This window comes from Melospiza melodia, chromosome 1 (assembly GCF_035770615.1).
Source record: "Melospiza melodia melodia isolate bMelMel2 chromosome 1, bMelMel2.pri, whole genome shotgun sequence".
Classification (NCBI taxonomy): Eukaryota; Metazoa; Chordata; class Aves; order Passeriformes; family Passerellidae; genus Melospiza; species Melospiza melodia.
This window is the reverse complement of record NC_086194.1, coordinates 169,197,830-169,217,499: the sequence shown is the minus strand read 5'-3', so window position 1 is coordinate 169,217,499 and position 19,670 is coordinate 169,197,830. Positions and strand designations below refer to the sequence as shown.

General features: G+C 39.1%; 1 protein-coding gene across 1 annotated transcript in view; it reads left to right on the top strand.

Annotated features, from left to right (window-relative positions):
- Positions 1-19,670, top strand: part of TRAPPC9 (trafficking protein particle complex subunit 9) — a 452,774-nt gene that overhangs the window by 140,994 nt on the left and 292,110 nt on the right. The window contains exons 18-19 of the mRNA XM_063174628.1: positions 6,611-6,753; positions 18,916-19,026. Of these exons, the coding sequence (XP_063030698.1) occupies positions 6,611-6,753; positions 18,916-19,026 (254 nt within the window). The remainder of the gene's footprint in view (positions 1-6,610; positions 6,754-18,915; positions 19,027-19,670) is intronic.

The window sequence follows — 19,670 nt, the reverse complement described above, 5'->3', positions numbered from 1 at the left end:
TGTTTTTCCTCTTTAGCTGTGTGGGAGTATTTTTTTTTGTTTCCCCTTTTATCCTCCTGAGAGCAAGTGGGCAGGAGGATATTCAGCCCATGGACATAGATGCACCAATTGCTTCTCCCAACACTGCTATTAAGCCTCATTCTTTTTACACAAAATCATCCTTTAAGCCTCTTTTTTTAAATATAGATTTTATTCTTTGTCAGGTTATCATGTGTAACCATGGGCTGTAGATTCAGTGATGAGAGGAAGAAGCAAAAATGACCGGAATTCTTTTGTTAGACCTTTGTAAATAAAGCTCAAGAAAGTGCTAATCTATATTAATTTTGGTAGCCAGATGAATACACAGGCAGAGCTGTGTGCATTTCCAAATGCCAGGACTGGGATTGGAGCTCAGTGCTAAACATAGACACAGTCCTTGTGTTCACAAATTGCTCCAAAGTGGAAGCTTGATGTATTTGAGTCTCATCTTCCTTGGTTTCAGCTATTTAGGCATCTCCATTTCCTTCCCAATGCTCACTTTTTAGCCTTTTCCTTAAAATAAAAAAGATTCAGCTGTGTCCATGCCCTGTATTTGTATCTGAAACGTGTTCCTGGACCAGCTTATCTCATGTGCTTGGAATAAAAGCTTGCAGGACTTTTTGAGGTTGATCCAGTTCTGCACGTTTTTGGGGACATCTCTGCTGTTGTCAGGAGCTTGAGCATTGCCAGGGTCACCTGCTGCCCTTGAAAAGAGTGTGGTTAATTAGAGAAACTCACTTTCTCCTCGTTACTGCCAGATCATTTAATTAGTTACAGCTAGGCAGCTGAAATTCCTGATCCATGGTTTATTTACACAAAGCTCTTTTAAAGATTTTCAGCAGAACAAATGGAGAAATTAATTTTGTTGAGACAGATCCTCTGGTGCCTTTTGTGAGATGGAACTGATGAAGTATCAATTTTTTATTTCTCTTTTTTTACTGATGAGAATTTTACTGGCTGTTGCTCAGAGTAGAATAAGAGTGGAATGGTCAGAGAAGAAGAGGAATGAGGGAGGGAGGCAGAGAGAACTTAACAAAATTGGGGTTTAAAGTAAGGAAAAAAAATACCACACCCAAACCAGAAATCACAAGGCAACAGGTGAGAAAAGGGGCTAAAGTCAGAAAAAATGGCTGAACGCTTAGGAATGTGTGGAGCCAGAGCTGCTAATGGGAGTTTGAGAGAGAAGAACATCAGGAGTAGGATAGGATTTGGGAATAAATCATATTTATAGTTGGGCAAGTAATCAGTATTTTTTTTTTCCCACAGGGAGTTGTACTGGAAGGTTACACACCTAGAATAAATTATTTTTCAAATTTCAAGCCCTAATTGCATGAGAAATTATACTCATTAATGAGATTGTGTTCTAAAAGCCATTCAGAAGCTAAACTGGAAAGATTATGTTCTGAATTTGTGTATTTTGAGTCTGGTCTTCATGCTATTTTTTTTCCCCTTTAGTTTTTAGTTTTTAAGTGTTGTGGATTTAAGGGGGAGTCTGTAGTGCTACAGTCTGGTATTTCTTCAGTCACTGCAGTCAGCATCTGCAGTTCCTTGGGAGCAAACTGCCTGTAGCACTGACAGTTCATCTTCTATTAAGTGCTGAGATCTACTTAGTGTCATTTTTACTGTACTAAGGGAATTTAGAAAAGACCTGAAAACATAGTGTATGTGAGCCTTGCTCACAAATGATGATGATGCTTTGTGTTCTTCTATGGAAACTTTATTTTCCTTCACCTAGAGCATATAATGATTGCATCTCTGCAGGCGGGCCCTTATATCCTTGATTTATAGTTCCTTAACATGCTCTTGGTGTAAGAAAATTCTTGACCTAAAATTGTGCTATTTGCCACACAGAACTGGAGCACTTTTAGAGGGGGCAAATTTTCTTGAGTCTAGTATTCAGTCAATCATCTCTCAGTTGAGAGAAAGGGCTGAGCACCATATTTCACTTGTCAGCACTAGAAATACCTTTCACACAGCTTTCCCCCCATTCATTTCTCTATTTAATTTGTCATTGTCTGTTTTGGACTTTTCTGTTCTCAGTAACATTCCAACTTCTGCATGAGCAGCAATAATCTGTAGAATTAGGTGGAAATTTGTAGGGGGATACAGTAAGGGTAAATGAAAGTGGAATAGAATGTAATCTTACTCCCTAAAGAGTTGCAGCTGAGTTAATTATTAAGTATTAGAAGCAGGCCTGATTTTAACAGGCCACACCTGTAGCTAATAAGAAGAGTGTTATAAGAGTGGATTGGTTGGCTAAGGGGGAACTGGAGTCAGTGCCTAGAGGAGCTGCCTACAAGAAACATCAAGGAGGTATGAAACTCTAGCAATATGGAACCCTTGCAATGTAATGATAATAGAACTCTTGTGATATAAAGATGACAAACGGTGACCCTGACGTGATTTGGGAAAAAGGACTCAAATGCTAAACTGTACGACCCCATGGATTTGGGGAAACAGGACTTGAATATATAACCCTGTGGATTCAGGGAAAAGGATTTGAATACTAAACTATTGGTTAAATATATCAATTGCAGCTATTAGTGTTTGTTAAATATGCGTACAAAAGATTTTGAAGATAAGTACTTTGTAAACTGAGAAAAGCTGCAAAACTGAACCAACACCCAGAAATATATATATTTGTACTATAATATGTTGTCTGAACATTTGTATAACTCTTAGTTCTGAATGAAATGTATGAATGTGTCATAATGTTAATTTACTTGAACGTGTGCTTCTAGAAATGCTGCACCTACATAATTAAAAGAAAAAGGGGGAATTGTAGGGGGATACAGTATGGGTAAATGAAAGTGGAATAGAATGTAATCTTGGCCCCTAAAGAGTTGCAGCTGGGTTAATTATTAAGGATTAGGAGCAGGCCTGATTTTAACAGGCCACACCTGTAGCCAATAAGAAGAGTGTTATAAAAGAGTGGATTGGTTGGCTAAGGGGGAACTGGAGTCGGTGCCTAGAGGAGCTGCCTACAAGAAGCATCAAGGAGGTATGAAACTCTAGCAATATGGAACCCTTGCAATGTAATGACAATAGAACTCTTGCAATGTAATGTCAACAGAGATTCTCTTTAGATTTGATTTTGCTTTTGTGGAGGAAGTACTGTGCTAGTAGTTCAGTAGAAATACTTGCTCTGAGCTGTGGATTGCAACTGAATTGGCAATTAAAAATCAGTATTAGAGGCGTTGCTGCTCAGAGTCATCACTGAGATGTTGGCAGGTAGGTACTGACTGGTGCCAGTGAGTGAGGAAACTTTAGTGCCCAATTGCTTTTTGAGTTGCTTTTGTGGCATCAAACTTCAGTTCCTTTCTAGCTTTGCTTTAAATTTTATTATGAGTCAACAAACTGGTGCCAGCTTTATGCTGAAAATACTTGGAGGAAAAAAAGCATGAAAAACCAAACCAGGAATTTTTGATAGTTTATCTGCAGAATATTTCTGGTAGGTGTCATTGATAGTGGGTGCTGTTGGTTAAGAATCTCTCGTTTGGAATTTAGATGCAGGAACATTTTTGTTTCCTTTTCTTCATCAATAGAAGGAAGGACCAATGAAATCATAAAAAATGTATCAAGCCAAAGCCATCACAGTAAATATTTACTGTTGAGTTTCCAGAATGGAGCTCTGCCTTAAAAACAAGAATCCCCCCAAGTCCACAGGTTTCTGAATTTCAAATGTGTTCAACAGTTATCAATAGTCTTTTCCTGCCTACCCTGAAAGCCTGGTGCACTCTCTCCTTCCTTCCTTTTGTTTTCCATAGATAACCTACAGGAAGAATGGTGTTCACATTCTGCCATCTCATTTTCAGTCTGCAGTGGTGCAACTTGGAGAATTCTAAGTAATGCTATTTGGATTTGTAAGGATGAAGAAAATCTGCAGCTCAGGCTGTGACTTCTGTAGGTTTCACAAGGAGTCAGGGTACAACATTATTTAAATTGGGGGCTGTAGCATTTGGGCCATTCTCTGCAGGTGCTGTGGGAGAGAGTAGTAAATTATCTGAAATTTGTAGGTTTATGAAAATGTAGTATTTTCTTTTTCTATCACAGAGATAGAAAATCAATCTTTCATATTATAGGTGAAGTAGTATTTGAGGTTTTAAAGGAGATTGAATTTTGTTGTAGTTGTTGTGGGTTTTTAAAAATATTTTGTTCTGTTCATATTGCATAAATCCTAAGCAATGAAGCTTTCTCTAACCATCTGAAGGGTCCTGAAAAAAACAATTATTTCCTTCAGTCAATCTCCTCTCCTGCACATCCATCTACAGTCCTGATGTAAAGTCTGCCTGATGCTTTTTCTTTGTGTGCACATGCTGCTGCAAACCGTCATGGCCAGAGAAAGAACAGAAAACAAAGAAGAGATTTGGGTGTTCTGTAGTTGTCAGAATCTCTTGTCTCCCCAGTCTTTACTGTGCACTGTTAGATCTTACATTTTGGGTGGGAAGGGATGTCCTGCTGCTGTCTGGATTAACAGAAGATGGTTGGGTTTCCTTTTCCTTGTTCTCTCCAGTGGGATTTCAGGAGACAAAGCATCATCATCAGGATTTCCCCCACAAATTCCTCACTGTAACAGGGACCAAAATTATGATGGTGCCCTTAAACTCTCCTGCCCATCAGTGGCACATAATGGTTGTGTTTTTTAGCCTTTTTTCTGGAGGTTTTTCACTTGGTCTGGGATGGAAAGGAGTTTGAATCTGGAACAGTGATGCTCTGTGACCTTTCGAGCTGAAATCTGTTGTGTGTTTACCTGTAATGACACAGGGCTGGTCCTGTTGGGCAGCTTTTTTCCATGGTGCTGTGCAGAGGGAACCATGGAGCTGCTCCCAGCAGGACTCTGAGCATTACAGCAATAATGCAGAACATGCACAGAGTTTTCACCATGCCCTAATTGAAATTGAAGTCCATTCTCACATTACAGCATAAGCAGTGTCAGATCCCTGTACTTACAGAGCCTGGCTCTGATTTTTATGAAATCGTCCAGCTGGTTAATTAGGATGAAGTATGTTTTGAATGGGTTTGTGCTTTTTTATTTTTGTTTAATATTGATTAGCTCTTCTGACATAACATAAACTTGAGTTCATTAAGTACAAATTAGGAATTGACATAAACAGAGTAGATGGGTATGTCCAGAGTGCCCAGTCAAGGGTTTTATTTGTATTGTAAGGTGGCTCTCATGAATTTTAATAAAACTAAATTAAGAATTAAAATTATTCCACTTAAAAGGGAGTTGGAAATAGGCAGAACAGTTAAGTGCACACATGCAGCAGAACATTAAACTCTTGATTTTGGTATTCTTTAAATCACTGGACTGTGGTTATTTTAAGAAAATGATTCTATCTCTGTTTCTTTTCCTTCAGCCAGACTTATAAACAGAATGGTATCAAACAAAATTGGAGTTTTTTGTAAGTTGTAAAATCCTTAGATTGTTCCTTAGAGCTCGTGATAAAAAATAACAGGTCTCATAAATTTTTTGTGAATCTTCTGTTGAAAGGCAGAGTGCTTTTACCTTCCTGAGGCTTGATGGTGTCTGATAAATAGATTTGCTGGCTAAGTTGTTGACTTGAAGTTTGGCATTTTTTGCCTTTTTTTATAAAGAATGAGCTTAAAGCTGAACAAAGGCAAAATTGGTGTTGTTTCTAAAGCCTTTTAAGAAGTGTCTGTCCTTCCATAAACAGGTTTCAGCATAATATGTGATGTCCATGTCAGGCTGCAGGGCTGGCACTGCCTCTGTCCTTGCTCTGAGGTGTGGCAGTGGCAGCTGCCTGAGGACCAGAATAAAAACAGAGGAAATATAAAAAAAAAAAAAAATCTAGTGCTATTTCCCAAATACTCACCTTGTTTCCAGCAAATCATATTTCAGGGACGTAATGACAGAGGAGATGGTGAATGATCTCTCTGGATCAATCAAAGGGCTGTTCTGGGTTTGAGCACTGGTGATGACGTGGGGACTGTGCTGGGAAGCTGCTCCCATGCCGTTCATCGAGGGGAAAGGCACAAAGCCCCAAATTTTCTCACAGAAGTAAAGGCTCAGTGCTGCTGAGAGCAATGAGTGCAGAAGGCTCATGCTAGAGAATAATTTTAAATATTTACTAGCCAGCCATTTCCTATAAAATGAACACAGAGACAAGGTGCATGTAGTTGGGTGTTGCTCCAGTCTGTTACTTCATGGACATGAGAATTTTAGCTTTGTATAATCTTTATCTGCCCCCCACTTTTGAAGCTTTTCCATTTGATTAGATAGTGAAGTGGTGAATATTTTTCAAGAGAATGAAGGAAAGCAGCATTGAATAAACCCTAACTCTTTTAAGCAACTTTTTTTAGTTTTTTGGTGTTGAATGTGATAGGGAGAGGAATTATGTAAAGGGAAGTCCAGCTGACTTTGTGCTGCACTTTTTAGTTTTCCAAAGGATTAGGCAACTGTTTGCCTAAGCTGCAGTTATTTGTTAGATTGCCTTTTTTCCTGAGATAACAGAATAGATGGGTTAGGAAAGCAAATTTGCAAATCACTTCTGTGGCCTAATTTAATTGAACTTGTGAAATGCACAGTAGTGAAAAATAGCTAACAGGGAATTAACTTTTATTCCTCCAGACACTGGAAGCCATTTTGAACTTCAAGTACTCTGGTGGACCAGGACATGCTGAAGGATACTACAGGAACCTTGCCCTGGGTCTCCACGTGGAGGTGGAGCCCTCCGTTTTCTTCACTCGCATCAGTACCCTGCCAGCAACAAGGTGAGCCCTGCCCTGACTCTTGGAATCTCACTCATTGTCTCTCTTCCTTTGAATGTAACTTAAAGTCCATATTGGAAATATCTTTAATATCATCATCAACGTGTAGGTAAAGAATTTTGTGAAGAAATTTTCAAAATTGCTCATTTAGGACTTTATTGGAGCAATTCATGTTCATTCAGCAGCTTCTGAGGTTCAGATGTTTTCTCATGATGATGTGTTTTAGCAGGGCCTGGAAATCTCATGTTTATTGCACAATTTGATTACTTTTTTTCTGTATCTCTTAGCAATTGTAATGTGTTGTGTATTACAGAGTTTGGAGTTTTTATAACAGAATCTTACTGCAAACGAACGTGTGAATGATGTGACAAATAAATTGTGACCAGACTCTTCTCTGGTGTTTGTTTTCTCCTGGAAACCACAGAGCAGTTTCAAATGCCATAGTGAATATTAAAATCAAGGCAACTCTTGATGGTGGTCAAATGCTGTGATAATGAAAATCTTTTTGAATAAAATTTCTCAGCCACTGAATGCAATCAGTTTTAATAATTAGTAGGACTATTGTAAAAAAACTCTCTATGCGCAGTGGGAGCAAGAATTTGGTTTGATTAAATTCTGAGATTGTTTCAGTGCAGTTATGTATGCAACACCAGTAATAATAGTTGAGAGGGAACATAATTGATCCAAGAAATTCCTGCTGGGCCTGGGACCCTTTTCATGACAAAATTCAGAAATTTAAAGATGGGCAAGGAGGAAATGCCAGTCTAGGAGATACTGGGTGAATATTTAATTTTCAAAGGAAAGAATTGAGTCCTCAGTATCATACCATGGCAGAAATGTCCAAGGATAGATGGACAGCCTGTGGCAGCAACATAGCCTGAAAAACAGGGCTGTGAGCAGAAGAATTAAAGCATCAAGGAAAGTTTCAGGCTTGAACATGAAGAGAAGATGGAGAGTCTGGAGCAAGAAGAGTGGTAAGAGGGGATTTTTGCTGAAACATATGTTTAAAGCAACTTCTCCTGCTGAAGGGATGATGACTGACAAGGGAGTGGAGTTTTTAATGATGACACTGCCAAGAGGGATGGGATCCTGTTCTTACCCACAGAGGGTACAGCAAATAATGACCTTTGCAGATAGCAAGGGAATTTTACATTAGGCAAAGACACTGAAACTCTGCAATAGTTTTTTTAAAGAAAATGTTCAAAAATGAGACAAACAAGATTATTTTTAATGAGTCATTTGTGTCCAGCTCTTATGAAACCATATGGTTCTATTAGTAAGCAAATTTCTTGAGCATTTTGCTGCTTGAAAGTGTAGCATAACATGGTTTTATTATGTTAGGAATTGCTCAAGTAAAGCAAATGTGATGCTGCTTGGCAAAGTCAGAACACAGTATCCAGAACAACTGTTTGCAAAATTCTGGGCCCCTTTTTAATGATGTTCAGTTTCATCCCTGCAAAGGCATGTTCTTCAGCCTTTGAAAGGTTTTGAAGAGTGAATAAGTGATCTCTCTTGAACAACCTGGAAGTACCACAGCATCAGCTAAAAATAGTTTTCAAGAAGGCTCAATATAGAGGTTAAAATAACCAGATTTCATTTATTATTTGAATGCCTAGTTCCCTCCATTCAGTGTCAAAAAAGCTCTCCATACTCTCAAAATGTATATTTTTAATGAACAGACTGCTCTGTGGTTCACTGCAATTCCTTATAGGGTGGATTGGGAGTGAAGCTGCAAACCTTCCACAAAAGCTTCAAATGCAACCTGATGCTTTTATTTGACTCTCCCTTGTTGGGATTTTGGCTTTTTGTGCTTGGCTTCCCCAGCTGTGTTTTGTGTAGGCCAAGGTTATCCCAGCCCTGCTTTGTCAATCTGCTCTCTGGAGTTCTTGATGTGGGGCAGGCATTTAATCCTGAAATCCTTACACACAGATGGAGGTGATAATTCAGAGTTTCTGAGTTAGCAGGACACAATTGCTGTGTGGCAGCTGGTGCTGCGTTTAGCGGCTCCAGTTGATCTCACCTTGTGTGTGTTTCCTTCCTCCTTTCCCTGTTCACCATTCAGATCTGTTAAGTCATGGAAACTTTCAGTGGTTTCATGGTTGGAGATGTAGTTAAAGATCACAGAATCACAGAATTTCAAGATTGGAAGAGACCTATAAGATCATCTAGTCCAGCCGATATTCTAACTGTTCTAACTGTTCAACTAGATCATGGCAGCAAGTGCCACATCCAGTCTTTTTTTGAATTCTTAAAGGGATGATGCCTCTACCACCTCACTGGGTAAATGATTCCAGTATCTGACCACTCTTTCTGTGAAGTATTTCCTTCTTACTTCTAACTTACATCTGGCTTGACGCAACTTGAGACTGTGTCCTCTTGTTCTATCCGTTGTCGCCCGGAGAAAGAGGCCGACCCCCAGCTCACTACAGCCACCCTTCAGGAAGTTGTAGAGAGTGATGAGGTCACCCCTTAGTCTCCTTTTCTCCAGGCTGAACAACCCCAGCTCCCTCAGTCACTCTTCATATGGCTTGTGTTCCAAGCCCTTTATTAGTTTCGTTGCTCTCCTCTGGACACGCTCAAGTAACTCGACGTCCCTCCTAAAGTGAGGGGCCCAGAACTGGATGCAATACTCCAAGTGAGGCCTCACCAGTGCCGAGTACAGGGGAAGAATGACCTCCCTGCTCCTGCTGGCCACTCCATTTCTGATACTGGCCAGGATGGCATTGGCCCTCTTGGCTACCTGGGCACACTGCTGGCTCATATTCAATCGACTGTCAACCAGCACCCCCAGGTCCCTTTCCACCTGGGCACTATCCAGCCACTCCATCCCCAGCTTGTATCGGTACAGGGGATTATTATGGCCGAAGTGCAATACTCGGCACTTGGACTTATTGAACTTCATCCCGTTTGATTCTGTCCATACGTCCAGCCGTTCCAAGTCTCTCTGGAGAGCCTTACACCCCTCTAGTAGATCTACACTCATTCCCAATTTAGTATCATCGGTGAATTTACTAATAAAAGACTCTAAGCCCTCATCCATATCGTCAGTAAAAATATTGAACAAAACTGGTCCCAACACAGACCCCTGAGGGACACCACTGGTGACTGGTCGCCAGCTGGATGTGACACCATTCACCAGCACTCTCTGGGCCCGGCCATCCAGCCAGTTCTGAACCCAGCAAAGGGTATTCCTATCCAGACCACGGCCAGCTAGCTTGTGTAGGAGTATGCTATGGGATACAGTGTCGAAGGCCTTGCTGAAATCCAGAAAAACAACATCTACAGCCTTCCCTGCATCCACTAGCCGGGTTACCTGGTCATAAAAGGTGATCAGGTTAGTCAGACATGATCTACCCCTCCTAAATCCGTGCTGGCTGGGTCTGATATGCCTGCTTTATAGGGTGCCTAAAAGCTTTACTGAGTTAGAGAAAAAGACTGTAATGTTTACATTTCTCTCAGAAATGTTTTCTTGCCAGACCTGTCTAAAAGCTTTTTTTAAATTTTGGTTGGTACTTTAGGTATATATTGTTTGCTAAGTCATGAATGGATTTTGCGTTCTCTCTTACTGCTCATTCCATGTTATTGGTTTAGTGATCTGTAACACTGTTCCTTTGCTCTTGTGCATCCCTGTGCAAGTTCTCCATCAGAATTTGATATTATAATTTAGAGGGAAAATGGCAGAAATATGTATTTCAATCTGCTAAGGATAGCTTTTCATCATTAGAGGAAACAATTTGTTTTTTACTGTTGATAATGTCTGCCAATATCTGAGACGCAATGACAGCAAATTATAATTGGGGTTTTTTTACTTGCTCTTGCAAAAACTCAAGTCTGATTTCCTTTTGGTTTACAACTGAGACTTCATTGCTTAAGTACTGTCTGAGGTGCTGAGCTATTTTTGTTTAGTCATTACACGAAATTGTATTTTATAATTTACCTCCTTAGCTGTCATTTCAGAATGGAAGTTATCATTGCTTTCATTATCTGGAATAATTTTTTTTTCCTTTTCTTTTTCATTTTATTGTTTCTATTTTACATTTTTGTCTCCACAAAAGTAAGAAACATTACCCTACTAACTCCTGGGCCTAAAAAGTCAAATCAAACGAAAAAGACTCTGAGCATTGATTCTTCCCTTAGGCCTTTAGTGAAAAAAGCTCAGGAAAAATGTTAATGAAAACACTTCTCCCCCCACTGTAACATAAAGATTATGGTTTATGTAGAAGTCTTCCAAATTTAATTGGTATTTCTTCTATTTAGCTGCCGGAGCAGAAGTGCCTGGGAAATATCACTGAAACAACTGGGGATTTAGGCTTGGCTTTGTTTTTTAAATATCTAAGCAAAATTTTATCTTCCACTTATGCACAAGTTCTGCCTCATGGGGAGAAGCTTCATTAACCACACCTCAAATATATCTTCAGTTATTTAGTCCTGACAACAGATCCCTTTAACCTTTGTTTGTGCTGCTCTGGGGGGGTTGAAATGGGGTGGATGCAGCCCTTGTCACACTGCAGTGCCTGATCTGCTGCCTGAATCTGGGCCAGATCTTTCCTCTTCCAACACCCATTCTGGTTCAGATCTCTGCTCTGCCCACTTTTGATTGTGGTTCAGATCTCTGAACTTCCAACACCCAGTTTTGGTTGGGATCTCTGCTTTGCCCACACCCAGTTCTGGTTCAAATCTCTGCTCTGCCCACTTTCAATTCTGGTTCAGATCTCTGCTCTGCCCACTTTTAATTCTGGTTCAGATCTCTGCTCTTCCAACACCTAATTCTGATTGCAATCTCTGCTCTACCCACACCCAATCTCTGCTCTGCCCACACCCAATTCTGATTCAGATCTCAGCCCTGCTGTTGGTACAGAGGATGCTGTGTCAGTGAAGAACTGACAGAACATCCCTGAGGAGCCCCTCATCTGCTCCCAGGGTGTCACCCTGTGCTCCCTCAGCTGTCTGCACCCAGAGGGGCTGGCAGAGCAGCCTTGTGCTGGGAGATATTCCCTCTGAGGATGTTCCCTGTGTTCCTTGGCTCTGCTTGCTGGTGTGAGCAGGGAGGGGACTGTCCCAGGAGCATCATCAGGAATGCCCTGGAATGGGATATAAGGGGTAAGGAATTACTGTTGAAAGTTCTCCCACTCTGTCCTGCAACTCAATGAAATCTTGAAGGGCTTCAAGGATCTACTTACTGAACCACTTATTTACCATAAAATGTAGATACATCTATATAGTAAAATTGTACTAATTATCTCCTGTAATTGCCTTACCACATTAATTGATTCCATACCAGGGCTCAGCCCCAAACCCTGCTGTGCTCCCAGGCCTCCAGGCAGAGCAGTTCCCAGCAGGTTCCAGGCTGCCACTGGGGATCCCATGATCTGACCCTAAACTGCCACTGGAGATGGATTGCAGATGCTTCAGTGTATAGAAACATTCTGTTGATAGTTTTGGGTGATTCTTCTCCTCATTTTGATATCCTGTTAGCTCTAAGCAAGTCTGTTGTTGAAACTTATATGGGTTGTCTTGAACAATCTTCTTTATACCTGTTGTTTCTCTCAGGTGTCTTATCTGCCAGTTTTTATGGGCACTGAATGTCCTTCCTTATTGCCTTTATAAAAAAGCATGAAAATATGCCAGAAATGATACTGCAGGTCTGACAAGAATTCAGTAATGTGCTCTGCCCACTGTGAGGGACCTGCTGGTGGTCCCCTTGTGTCCCTTGCCACTGTTCCATCAGTACAAAAGTGTCTTAAATAAGAGGCTACAAAGGCCAGAAAATGTTCATCATGTTTTCTACATGTGTGGTGAGACAGTCTGAGTTTGTAGATAAAGTTAATCCTCAGGAATGGTACCTTCACTTTTAAGCTGAGAATCCAGATATATAATAATATTCTTACCTGGAAATTCTACAAATTCAAGATGATAAGATTTTTAATATTTTTTTTTTTTTTTGTGGGGCAGAATACTCTCCTTTCTATCTTAAAGCTGCCAGAATACTTTTCTTTCTATCTTAATGCCAAGAAGAGACATCAGCTGCAGATCTCTTCTGGCAAGTGCTGAGCCTTAGACTCTGTTTCTGGGTTTAAATCAGGTCTGACACTGTTAATTCAAAGTGCCAGTTCACCTAACTGTAGGTTCAAGGTAATTGTCCTTTGTATTATTAATGTACATCCTTAGATCAGATGATTTGGTTTTGTCCAGAAGACATCAGCTCACAGCACAGTCTGCAGTGCTCCCTAATCTGAGACTTCTCATGTTCTGTATTTAAAGTTAGGGTGCTGTTTTTTGGTTTCATTGAGGGTTTGGAGACAGAGGAGTCTTGGCTTTGGTGAGGGTTCTCAGGAGATCCTCAGTTGGGTGGGTAGAAATTTGAGGTTTAATAAAATCAGACATATTTTTAGAATTTCCATTCCAGTTTCCAAGGTTGCTCATAGTTTCACTGCAATAAATTGCAACATGTAAAATTTGGATCAGAAATCCTGATTATTGTATATTTACAAATTATACAAGGGAAAGAGTAAACAGCATTGTTTCTTCAGTCGTGCTCTAACAGACTTTTTTGTTATATGATGAAAAGTTATGTAGCAATTCCTGAAACCCTTGTTGGTTTTATGTAGCCAGATTTTTAAATTAATTGTTCACATTTGCTACATTCAGAATGAGAATCAGTCACCTACTGATAGGCAGCTGCTTATAGTCTTCTCTTTTTTTAATATTTTGGTGCTCAATATGTCATAGAGCTTCGAAAGGTGGAGGAAAACATCTCGTTTGGTTGCTTGGAGAGCAAGATGTTTGTTTGGAGAGGACTGAGATATGACCTGTTTAAATTGATCTGATGTTTTTACATGGAGAAAATAATTAGTATTAAATTCACTGTTTTGTTAATGAAAAATACTAATAATAAAAGTCAAATTGGGAACCATGCAAATTCAACTAAATAAAGCAAATAAAGCTCTCATTTGCTGCAATTAAACTGACAAATCATTAGGAAAATCTGTCAAGCAATGGGTTTATATTAATGTTCTCAGGAGTGGATGTCATTCTAAAATATATTCCTTATTTATACACTATTGAGCTCAATATAGGTTCTACTGAGTGGTAACTCATGACATGTGGGAGGTTACACCCAATAGTTAAATTATCTTGGTAATCAGAGGTATTTAACTCCTGCTAATGCTGTAACATTGCAGTGGGTTCATGAAAGAGCAGCAGAAAGCAGCTTGCAGATTAAGAGAATTGATTTTTGGGATCCAGATGTTAAATATGTATGGTTTGACACATGGAGATGTCAGAACATAAATCTGCAAATATTTATAGATGTGCTGGGAATATTTAGCATAAGTGAAAAGGTTTACAACCGGGAGAAGTCAGATGAGGACTCTTCTTGGAATTTGTGGAAAGGCCTTTTGCCAGTAAGGTGGAGAAACTGACTTAATCATCTGAAGTTAGATAATTTATTAAAAATTAAATTAAAGAGGCCCTACTGAAGACACAAGAGCATCAACAAAGGTGGTGTAGATCATTGTTGTGCTGTGCTGCTCTTTGTGTTGGTCAGTGGATTCTGGAGAACAGGGTTGTCATCTGTCACACCATTGTCACCAGAGCCAAAGCTTCTCTTCCCTGTCTGTCCCTTTCTGTGCAGCAATGGCTGCTCAAAGAAAACAGAAAAAAAGAAATTTTAAAAAGTGGATCTGAAAATACTCCATGATTTCAGTTGATGGGAAAGGGAGATGAGTCAGGATGCAGAAAACTTGCCAGCCCTCCTGAGAATTTCTTGTTTAAAGTGACTTTTAAACTGAGCTGGAGACAGAACTGCAGAGATTGTTCACTGAAGTGAGCCATCATTGCAGCTGCATTTGGGGTTTAATTCTGTGTTCAGTGTTACTGAAGAATATCCTCAGCTGTCATTTCAAGTAATCACAATCCTCCTGAAAGAGATTTTTAGATCACAGTGTCATTGTCGCTTGCCTAAAGTTCCCATGGCCCCAGTTTTGTGACTGTTTTTGGAACCATAACTGGCATTGTAAGATTTTAAAAATACAGCATGATTCATTGTGCTGCTAACTTTTGCTTGTGCTGTGTTCTCAGTTCTACAGTAGATGATAACAGAAATTCATTTATACACTAAATCTCTAAGACATTGTTGAACTAACTAAATTTTAAATTAAAAAAAAAGATTTCTTAATTGTTTTTTTGATATCAGCATTGACTTAAATTTGTAATTTTGAGATGTTCAGATGATAAATCAATCTACTGAAAACATTTCCTTCTAATTCTAGTTTTTACCTCTAGAACCTTCTGCAGTTTTGTGTCACTTATGAAAGGAAATCTTGACCATGATACTTACAGAAGATTTTTCAAAAGCAAGCACCATGAACAAATCAGGAAGATTATCAAAATGGAAAAAATGTTTGAGTGCTGTCATTTTTTGGTAGGCTGAGTTTTTGGACCAGACTTCCTTCCCATTAGATGGGAAGAAGAGTCAAACCCTATCATGAACTTCTGTTCTGTATCCTGGTGTCTGTTCCTGGTCCAGCAGTGCTGGTGATGGTTTCATGTTGTGTGTCTGACACCATCCTAAACCACCAACCCACCCCACCCAAACAGAAACTGATTTATTCTGCATCTGTTCATCCCAAACCTTCAGAAGGAGCTGGTAACAAATAATGACCCCTAAAAAGGACTGGGAAGCCACTGGTGACCCTTCAGAATGTGGGAAATGTGGGGGATGGTGTTCTCTGCCTTCTCTGAGGTGAATGGTAGCTAACACCTACTTAACTAAACTTAGAGGACTCAAAATCCACCCTCCTCAACCAATAAATATTTAGTGTAAACTCTGACATGGTGGTGGATCTTTTGGGAAAGGGAGAATAAATTGTGTGTATATATGGGCAAGTCTTGCCCAGTTCCAGACATCTGTGGCTTATGACTGGGGTTTCTCTGCCAACCATGTCAGTAGGGCATTTATGGGCAGTTATGGTATACAATGTAATCAACTTTAGATCCATTTATTATTTTGAGTGGTTTAAGGGTTTTTTGTAAGCTGGCAGATTTTAAAAAAACCTGATTTACATAGTGTTGAGGTCAGCACAAGTGGTCTAAGATTTGGTCAATTGCCTTCAAATGCTTAAAACAATTTGATGTTTGGAATTTTCTGGTGAAGAGCTTGGTTTAAGCAACACATTTCTGACTGCACTAAAATATAGGAGTTCAGCAAAATCTTACTGAAGTTTCTTTATCAAACTTGCATGAATATGATTTGCCTCTCAAATCTCCTTTACTGACACTGAAATAAGTTCTTTAATTCCTGTCTTGCAAAGGATGGCCTTCTGTATGTTCTGCTGGAGGGAAAATTGATATTTATTTTTGGCTTTATTGTTACTTCTTTGTTTTCCTGGAACTTTCCTAACTCAGCATCATGAGTTCTACACAGTCCTACTAATTGCAGAATGTTAAAGAAAAAAAAAGAAAAAACTTAGTGCTAGCTCTCAGATCTTCAGCAAATTGTCCTTTAACAACTTCAGGGTTTCTTTTCTTCCTTATTTTTAAACTTTTATTTGGCATTTGATTTTTTGGCTCTGATTTTCCAGAGCTGATGCTTTCTTGGTTTCCTTACTTGGATGGAGCTTCTGTTTGGTGCTTCCTGTTTCAATAATTAAAAAATTTAATCTTTACTTGCATTTGGTTTTCATTGCTATAATAGTCTCTTTGATACTGTCCTGTATTTATTCTGAAGATCTAGTGCTACCTTTTCCTACAGTCTTAATATTACTTTCAATTCTTTCACACTAATATCTTATTCTTCTAAGCTTTCAAGGTACTGTAATAATTCTGTAACTTCAAATTTTATGTATATATATATTTTTACCTAAAGATTTCCTTGTGAATTAACTTAAAATTGCAAGGAAATAATTATTTTTTCCTATATGTCTATTTTGTCTAGTGTTGAAGCAGGAGGAAATAAATGTCATGGTGATGAATAATTTTCAAGAATTCATATTTGGGATTTTTTAAAATCAATGTTGTTAGTCCTGAGGGGCAGCTGCTTGTGTAGGTCCTTTGTGGCATGAATTGTTTTGTTTGCAAACTTTGGCTCTGCTGCCAGAAGATACTTCAGGAGGCTTGAATGTTTTTTGTTTGGGTTTGCTGTGGCAGAAATAACAAATTCCTTCCACATGAAGTTTTTAAAGCTAATCTGCACTGGAAGTTTCTCTTCCAGACCATCACCTTGTATCTGCTGGAGAGGCAGAGGTGTCTGAGACTTCACAGGTCTTGTCCCACTCTGCCAAAGATGAGGCAGAAGCTGATAAAAGCTGTTCCCCCTTTTCTTTTCCATTCCTTCCTGGTAACTGACTCGAGCACTGCCCTCCCAGTTATTTCTTTCCTGTGAGGTCTGAGGAAGGAAGTTTCTAACAAGAGCCACATCTCCTTATCTCTTCTCAATTCTTGAGTTTTGACAAGTTTGCTTCAGGCACTCAGCTGCCTCCCTGCATCCCCCTCTATACTCAGCAGTCATTGGGGTTTTATGAAGAGAGAGAAATCTCTTAAAATATATATTAAAAAAGCCTTCACACCCCCCCCCCCCACTTTTGCTTTTTAATATTTTTGCTAAGAGATTTGGTCCTGACCCCAGCAGTGCTTGCTTGTCCTGCAGTGCCTGCCTCAGGTGACATTATTGTCACTTGGTGACCCCAACCTCGTCCTCCTGGGCTTGTCCTGGGAGTGTTCCCAACCCGAGGGTTGGCAAAACATTTCCTCCTCTGTGTGCTCTGCAAGGACATCTTTGATTTTCAGAACAGAGCTGTATTATGGACCAGAGAATGTATTTCAGAGTAGAACAGTTCTTAAACTCTTGTACCTCTGAGTTTAATTGCCTTTGGAATAGCATTTCAGTTCAGTTGTAAACTATTGTGCAGTAAATTAAAATAAATAATATAAATATAAATACAAATATTCTTGGCTGCCCTAGACACACGGCTGTAGCTCGATCATGCACATTGAAGGATGACTGACAACTCTCATCAATATTCCTTTCTTCCCTTTTGGGGATATTTCTAGTTTGTTCAGTAGCCTCTTGGAAAGTTTGGAATTTTAGATAGGTTGGTAAAGTGTTATTGCAGCTGTCTGGTAGGATTTGGCATTTTGGTACCTGGTTCCAATAAATTTTCTTGTGTATTATATTTTTATCATCAATGCTGCTATTTCTGCTTATTCTCACAAGGAAGAAAAGGTTGTAAATTAGAAAATAAATTTCCACAATCTTACTTTGAATAAAATAATTTAAAATATTAACACTTAATTGTATTAAGTAGTAAATGAGTAGCAAATTATTTTTATTAGTATTACATAATAAGAATGGTGAATATTATAAAAATATTAATTATGATGAAAAGGTTTTTTGGAATTAACTTCTGCAGTAAGGTTTGTATTCTGCAACTTCGTCACTTTTATTTTCTGAGGTTACCAGAAGTTAAATTGGTGTATTTCTATCAAATGCATCTAGGGAAATTTAGATTTGAATATAAGTTTAGAAACAATGGATAGTAGCCAACAAATGTTAAGTTTTTCTGTGAGAAGTGCCTGTGTTTCCCAGTCTTACAGAGGGGAGAGAGTTCTCCTTCTCAGAGAAATTCCTCTCAAAGTTAAGTGCTCCAAATGCCAGCTTGTTTTGGTCTGTAGACAAGCCATGGAAATGGAATTTCTCCTTTATAGTGAACTTAAACCAATTTAAATTTTTGCTTGCAAATTTGTGTCTTAAAGAGGTAATGTCAAGGTAATTTAAAATAATGCAACTTTTTTTTTTTTTTTTTTTTTTATCTGAAGGCTTTAAGAACTGAAAAATGTCTGTGGCTTTCTCCACAGAAGTGAATGCGAAAGCTGCAAAGTGAGAATGTGGAGAGGTGAACAAAGGGTTTGATATTGTGCAGGACAGAATTGTCATGGGACTGCTTCTCTTTAGGATGCACCCCTCTGCTTAGTTAGCAAAAAAAGAAAAATCTATTTTTAAAAAGGTTGTTTTTGTAAGGATATTCTTACAATTGGAGGAGGAGATAAAACCTCTATGTGAATGAATGTATTCTTTGTATATATATTTATATCCGTGTATAAATACTCATTTTGATAACCTACAGTAATATCACTGAAATGGTGTTTTTTTTTCCTCCATCTGAACAGCACCAGGCAGTGCCACCTCCTTCTTGATGTCTTCAATTCCACAGAGCATGAGCTGACCATCAGTGCCAGGAACAACGAGGATTTAATTCTGCACGCCGGGGAGTGCCAGCGGTGAGTGCTGCCTCTGCCAAAGGGCCCAGGGTTAGCCCTGGTGCTTTTCTGTACACAACTGATGGCATTTAGGTGCCTGTTGTTCTTTTTAAGCATTGTACACATGTCAAAGAACAGAAAAGTTTTATTTCTTGGGGGTGCATCACTAAGTTTTAGCAATATCTCACATAAATTTATTTGGGCTCTGCATGTAGTGATCCTGGAAATAATGAAATACAAAGCAGTTGGTACTGAGGTGTACAGCTCATTCAACTTTTGTAGAGTGTTTGAATGTAATTTCCATGTGCTCTGAATGTAATCCTGGTGTTAAAACCTGAACTCAGTAGTTTGTTATCCTTTCCCAGTTTTAAATTTTCTTTATGTGGTTCCCCAACCATTTTCTCACTTTTCCTACAAAGAAAACTCCAGGAAAGAAAAATAGAATTGAAGAAAAAGCAATTCCAATCTCTGTGGGAAAATATATTTCAGATCAAGCAGGCTGTTGTGGGTATTGATTCTTGTAACCCAACTAGAGTGGTGTACAGCTCATTATTAACCATTATTTGCCATTACACACCTGCCTCAGGTTCCTGCTGCTGGCTGTAGCCCAGGGCAGCCTGCTTAATCTCCTTCAGGTGATCATTGCATCTGAATTCCAATTTCAT